We start from the raw sequence: 7,323 nt of genomic DNA on the forward strand, positions 1-7,323 counted from the left end.
CCCCATAAAAAGTTATGGGGGTTCAAAGTTAATAAATATGCCAATTTTTATACATTTCTAGGCATGTAGGTAAATATTTATATAGTCATTCTTAAACAATATTCAAAGGTAAAACTAATGGAAAATACATAAAAATATTGAGAAAGTTATATAAAACATTATTTAAATATCTTTATCAATAGGGTAGGTTAGGTTAGGTTATCGAGTTTTATTCAAGTGACCACCCTCTTTCGATCCCCCACTTCCACCCGCTTGAAAATAATTATTTTATTGGATTTTATAGTGTATAAAAATTGTCAAAATAATCAACTTTCAACCCCCATAACTTCTTATGGGGGTGAGACCGCCACGAACTTTGTATGGTACCGTGGTGTGGGAGACCTCCTCTTTTGATTCCCATCATCTAGACCTTTACCAAGGCATTTCCTGGTTGAGGTAAGCCTTTGGAGTTTGGAATTCCTCAGTGGAGCCTTATAAAAAGCTCCAACAATATACTAAAGGCTTTTTATTCGAACTTATATTATTTGAACATTAATCAATCGTAATATCATAACCATTTTCGTACCACAAATCAGATTTTCAACTAATACTAACCGCACTCATCGTTTTATAAATAAATTTGTGTCTGCATTTATTTGCATTCCATTCCCGTTAAGTGGAGTTAAATTATTATTTTTTTTAATATCGCGTTAATTTAATTTCGCAGGTTAAAGTGCCTAGTGCACAATAATCGTAACAGCACATCCACATGTAAACGTTATTGGAAAGAGCAGTTTTAATTGATAATTGAATTTAATTGGAAGCTACTAATTAGTTACGTGCGCTAATTATAGTTGTGCATGAATATCAGACCCGAACAAACGGACTTGTTCCGACATCCAAATTGCATATATGTTGGGACGGCGTCGACGACGTCAGTACTGCTATATATCATGTTATTATCAATGACGTGTATGTGAGGTATTTATACTCTATCAATTCACCGTAAAATTGCTTGGAATGAAAAAATTTCCACATTTGCTCGTGATTTCTAGGATTTGCTTTTTTTGCTAGAGCAAAAGAAATCCTCCTGCAAAACTAAACGAATTAAAAGCAAAATGGATGCGGTCTTTTTGGCGTGACAACGTTTTATAATTCGATGGAGCCGGCTGCACGCACGAAAAAACATGACTCATGAGGCGTTACCTCGCTCTGAGGCGTTCCATTTAAGGCTTGAAGTGCAAGCGAGAGCGCGGAACGAGCGACAAAGAGGCACAATCGGTCTCCGCGTTCGGCAGCGTTCTACATCTATCTCTCTCCTACTCGAGTGAGCGATGCGTCCGCGTGGACAGCTGCTCTACAATAATACATTTCCATTTACCTCCTTCTCTATATCCATACAAAATATCTATCAAACAAATAAAATTAAAATTTTCTTTTGAAAAATGAAACCATCCCATCAGTATTTTCTTATGACGTTGTCACGTTCAATTATCGTCAGTAAACCGATTTTACAGACAACCCATTTTTTTGTAGAACGAAAACCAAATATCACTTTGAGAGATATTGTACAGGGTGAACCAATTAAACGGGACGATTTGAAAACGCCACTGTAAAGCAAAGGAGGGAAGGAGCCGGACAAACTCGGCTATTTTGACTGCCGAGTGCTTTTCAGGTATTGCCAAGGAGATCCTCATTACTCCTGCGAGTGCGAGTGAGATGATTCTTTCCTTTCCTTATCCCTTCCATTTCGTAGGTGAGTCCCCTCTAACATAGCCGAACTCAATAGTATTGCGACCGTAGTCCGGCATGCTACCCCTGAGCTGCGGGACGATCATTAGAAAATTTTCGTAGGTATTATTTAAGTTGCGAGAGAGGCTCCGCTCGTTTACGGGATGGTGGGGTTTGATATGGGAGTAGAAGGGAGAAGAAAAAGAGAAAGCAATGTGGGTCATTACTGTTTACTCTTTCGTACTCATTGAAGGGTATGGAGTGAACCAAACTAACCTCAATCGAAGTTAAAGTCTGCCCGGCTCTGATATAGATAGTCGGAAATTAGTTATAGTTTCGACGATCAAAATTGTCTGTTGTTTTCACTTGGGATTGTAGTCATTTGCTGCGTTTTTAACACGCTCTTGTTAAGAAATGCAGAAGATCACAGTTGGCTTTATATATACCTGGTTGGAATTATATCACTAATGCACTTGTCTGCATCTCTTTCTGTTATACAGTAATTGGTGTAATGTTATTCCTTTTTATTTATTAGTGTCCGCTGCAATTCCTACCTGGCATCTCTTTTCTATGTTTACCATATTCGCTGCAATGGCTGTTGTGAGTAAAACTAGACGTTCTGGTAACAACCGCTCTAGTCTAGTTAGTATGTTGAAAGAAGAAAGTAAATACGACAGTTTTATTGCAGACTGTGCCATTTTGAACGTCCCAACTATATCATCGATATATGATCGGTCATTTGTCATTTCAAAGTGTATTACCAAAATAGGGAAAGTTTCGTCCGTGCGAGACGAGTGTTTTGTTTACAATACCGTTTGCCGTCTCGCGCCCGTATGCATGCGACTTTTTTTTTTTGGGGGTACCTAAAAACAAGTGTTTTAAAATAATCCCCCAAAGACTGTCCACGCAAGGAGTCGAAGTGGAGTAGTCGCGGTACCGCTAGAAATGATGCGCAATGGTTTGGACAACTTCTTGCAACGAGGCTTCAACAATGTGTGCGACAAAACAAACACTCTCTTGGACATTATTTTTAAAAAAGTGAACGTTTGTGAATATATACAAAATGTCTATTCGTGTACATTATGTTTTCATTTACAAATTTTACAAATTTGAATGTTTTCTAATGTTTTGAAATCGTCGTGGTTGATTAGCTTATGTATGCGTATCAATATTGAAAGATTGCAGCTGGACAAATTAATCAATCACATAGAGCACCTCATCATCATCATCATAAGATCGTCAGTCCTAAGACTGGTTGGACACGCACCTCCACTCTTTTCTATCCTAAGCTAAACTTCGCATTTCCCTAACACTGGAGCATCCCACATCCTTAACTATTTGCAAACAGTAATCTAACCTAGATCTACCTCTACCCCTCCTGACTCCTGTTTCTATAGAGCACTTTGCATGATTTGCAACTGTACTGTGGCAGCTTAAAGTCGAGAATCCGGATGATAATAATCATAGCACAACACAGGGGAATTTGGTAGTTGTAATATGTTATCAATATACAAAAATTTAGGAAAACAAAGTCTGCAGAATGATATCGTCCTACCGATACAGCGGTCCGGATCGCCCTCCATAGTCAATAATTTATAGCACTATGAAACGTACATGTGTTTTTTTTTATGTCTAATGATTGTCAAAATTTACTTTTCGCTACAACGATACCGTGGGTCCTTACCATCGCTATACCCTATCGAAAGTGCTACCGATTTTAACGATTTATAACACGATGAAAACTTTTTTGTTACCAATGGTTTAAAAGGCAAGATAACAATGCCATACTTGTTGTTTAGTTCTTATTACAACAAAAAATCAATTTTTTGGTATGATATACACTGGTATCATTTGTGGTTACTGACCTTTAAATTTTCATATGCTATGGTTGCACTACAAATCATTAGCAAATTTTCTTACATCCTACCCTGCATATAAGGTGGTCCGACAGGACATTGAAAAGTAAAATCACCAACTAAATAGAAATATGTCAAATAAATTAATTTAAAAAACTTTGATAATATTAGTGCACAATAACTTTATGAAGTTTATAAAAAAGCTTTACTGTCTACTACATACTTCAATTTCGAGTCTGTCTTATTAAGTGTAACTGAACTGAATGAATGAAAACTAGCAAAGACCTCAAGGTATTTTATACGATATCACTTTACTTCCTTTGTAGTCTGTAGTCAATTAGAAGGAATTACTGCATCGGTGCCATTACGAATAGCTGTTGTAGATAAGTGAATATAGTGCAATGTATTAAAATGGTCCGTGGGTTTTCTTTATTGCCGGATCGCTCCCATAAAATTCTTGCCCAGGAAAGCAAAAAAAGACTTTATGGCCAAATCGACCTTTTTATTAAATCCGAACATCGATCAGTAGCCCATAACCGTACATTTAAAAAGCAACCGAGTGTCTTATATGCAAATAAGTGCACATGCCCCCGTATAAATGCATCCCTTTCCATTTCCACAACGGATAGCAGCCTTTCTCTCTTGTTTCGTCTACACCAACTTAAACATCCGAATTTTCTCAGATCTAGATAATGTCTCAGTTCAATTTCGATTGCGAGCATGACAAGGCAATGTACTCCGCCAAATATCCATTTGCTGAATAATATATCTAAGAGAGCCAGTGAAACTACGCCTCGGTCCGTTTCACGGAATAGCAGCGAAAGCGTTTTATTACGAAGGGATATAATAGTCAGTCGGTGTTTCTAATGCATGGCAAATCGAACTCCATAACTGGACGATCGCATTGTTCTAGAAGAACTTCGACTCACATGTGGGTATGCGGTCGTCGCTGTTTCAAATATTCACGATTCTGATTCAATTACTTGTCTAAATCTTCTCGATATTTAACACAGATTGATTTCTTACGATTTAGGAAATCTCGCCTGGGATTTTTGGTTATAAAATTATCCTTTATATTTTAAAGGATTTACGTTAATGATTCACTGTATACTAATGCTTTAACGTAGTCATAAACTATAATGATGTAGGCTATTTTTTTCTTGTGTCTAGGGGTTATTCAATAAAAGGCCACAGCTAGTTGAATACATATGTAATAAATACAATAACGAAGATAAACAGCAAACAGTAAAACGGATAACAAACATATACACAATATTTAATGCATCGCGTCTTCCAAAACACACACGACTTCGTATAATCACAAAAAATACGTCTTCCGTCTTTTGAACAAAAATTCTCAATGTCTAATTGAAATATACCGCTGCGTCTTAATCAAACCTCCTAGTCTCTTGCTCGCCTCTCACGTACCACCAATATGCACGCAGGTAAAATCAGAGTATTAATTTACCACCGCCTAGTTGGCAATATTATTCTTGCACCTGGGAAAGCAAAAACTGTATAATATTGTAAGACACCATCATATACATATATAAATATAATAAACACATAAGAACCAGACGGGGTGTTGATACTATTTAAAAATTATTGTCAGGTATATTATACTTTTAAGATCAACATAATCAANCAAAAACGTCTTCCGAAATATGATAATCAATCAAAATGTTGCTCTTGGTCTCTCGTGAATACAAACTAAAAAAGTGTGAGCAAATCAACTTCAAGGGTATTTTTGAATACGAAATTTTCCATTCTTTCCATTGCTAGAGTCTAAATGTTACAGTCCCCTTAAAAGAAAACATGAAATGAATTCTAATATCAAGGTTACGGCCACCAACTGATTTTTCTTTAAATATTAGCATTTCACCAAGACAACGGTCTTGGTTTCGATTAGCAATTCTTGTCATGACTTGAAAATTAACCTTTTTCTTGTAAGATTTCTTGGTGATCATTTCTTGTCTTTATTCAAGTATCTCGATATTTTTCCAGGCAATGGAAATGTGTGTTTGTCGGCGAAGTAGCACAGAGCTGTTGGATATTACATCTTTTAATTACACAGTTATGAATCTCTATAGAACGGTCGGCGCATTTGAACGAATGCCCGATCTCAATTTAGATAGGTTTCGGTATGTCATACCACTTGGTAGTAACGCAACAAAACCCCAATGCCAATACACGACACTGTAGTTGGGGTTTTCAGCTATTCTGTTTGTTCTACAGCAACCGCCAAAGTTTTTCCAATCTTCATATTTATGTTATTAAAAATTGAATTTTCTAAATAACCTTTATGAATATAAATTCAATAACTCACAAGATCACTGTTGGAGTTGGAAAAAAATTAAGCAGTTATAAGCAGTAAATATAAAATGAACAAAATTTATTTTCATTTGATATTTCATAGCCTAATATCTACTGGGAGTAAAAAAAGACTTTACCGACATTTTTCAACTCTAAGAATAAACCCTACAGGTTCGAAGAAATAAACAATTTTTGGGAAGAGTGATTTTCAAAGAAGGCATCGTTGTCATAAGTGGAAAAACGAATTTTTTATTTCCTAAGCAAACTACGCAGAAATAATGTTTTATTGACTGAAAGATTATTTCCTTTCTTTCGAAACAATACAAGTTTAGTTTACGGTGATTGCTGCGCCTATTTTCACAAACCGAGTCAATTGAGTTGCTGTGCGATTGCCATTTCCCCGAAAGTTTCTTAATGTTATTTCCTAGGGCCCGGAAGACTCGAGTTAAAAGCTTCATCTACTATGGAAATGATTCGGCTTGTGATTGTGTGCATCGAGAGTTAACAACTCAAACTACATCGCGAAAGATAAACGAATCCTGCCGAGCGGTGTCGTCACGGATGACGATGTCTGCGTGATGCTAGAAGGGCAGGAATTTATCTTGAAAAAGGCCGTGCCGACTGCGACTTGCGTGCTCCAAATTAGCGGAAATGAAACAAAAGCCCGAGGGTAACGATGTGCTGAAGGAAAGACGCGCTGCCGATGGCACAGGCAGAGTGACAACTTGTACCAGGCAATTGCCCCTTATTCGTATCCAAACCACCCCCTCATGGCCATGCTGCTGCTGCCCTTCGCCGTCCCTTAACCGCCGACGGCGGCGTTCGGGGAACACGGGAGTGGATGGAACGGATGGCGCAAAAATGAGAGCGTGAAATATAAAGCATCGGGAGTTATAAAAACTAACTCACGATAACGAACAACAAGCAACTTTAATTACGCTTTTTTGCTCGTCAGCTTGCACGCCGATGGTGGACGGTGGGAAGGGAAACGATACCGTTTTGTACAAGCTTGGCCGCCATCCCTACTTTCGCACACCCTCACTAACCGACACTTCATCCTCATGCTATCACTTTGATTAGTAAAGATCCTACTTTGATTCTTGGCGTGTTCAATATTAAAATAATAAAATCTGATAAAACTAATATTTATTTGACAACTGTTAGAGACTAAGAAGAGTAGAACGAAGGTTGATTTAGAACCGAAGAATTTAGAATTTGAATAATTTAGGAAAGTTATGAAGGTGGAGCTAAGGGTTGTAGATAAAAGAAGGGAACCAATAGTAAGAAAATATGATTTGAAAAATGCTGAAGATAGAAAATATAGAATTAAGTTGTTGAACCCAAATCACCGAAGAAACCCCTCATAAAATAGCAATTAGGACGGATAGCAAAGTACAGACGTCATGCGGTTAGTACGCGAAGTTGAAATGTTAATAGGGATTAT

The 7,323-nt window shown here is 37.3% G+C and overlaps 1 protein-coding gene across 4 annotated transcripts in view; it reads right to left on the reverse strand.

Moving 5' to 3' along the window:
* LOC108732495 overlaps positions 1–7,323 on the reverse strand; it is a 167,730-nt gene that overhangs the window by 40,426 nt on the left and 119,981 nt on the right. Inside the window, exon 5 of one of the 4 annotated variants that reach the window (XM_018463353.1) lies at positions 4,846–5,065. The exons of 2 other annotated variants lie outside the window; for them this stretch is intronic. In XM_018463353.1, the coding sequence (XP_018318855.1) occupies positions 5,031–5,065 (35 nt within the window). In that variant the 3' untranslated portion in view covers positions 4,846–5,030. Of the gene's footprint in view, positions 1–4,845; positions 5,081–7,323 lie in introns of those variants that run through there. One more of the 4 variants, XM_018463352.1, reaches the window with a different exon arrangement.

This window comes from Agrilus planipennis, unplaced genomic scaffold, assembly GCF_000699045.2.
Source record: "Agrilus planipennis isolate EAB-ADULT unplaced genomic scaffold, Apla_2.0 scaffold23, whole genome shotgun sequence".
Classification (NCBI taxonomy): domain Eukaryota; kingdom Metazoa; phylum Arthropoda; class Insecta; order Coleoptera; family Buprestidae; genus Agrilus; species Agrilus planipennis.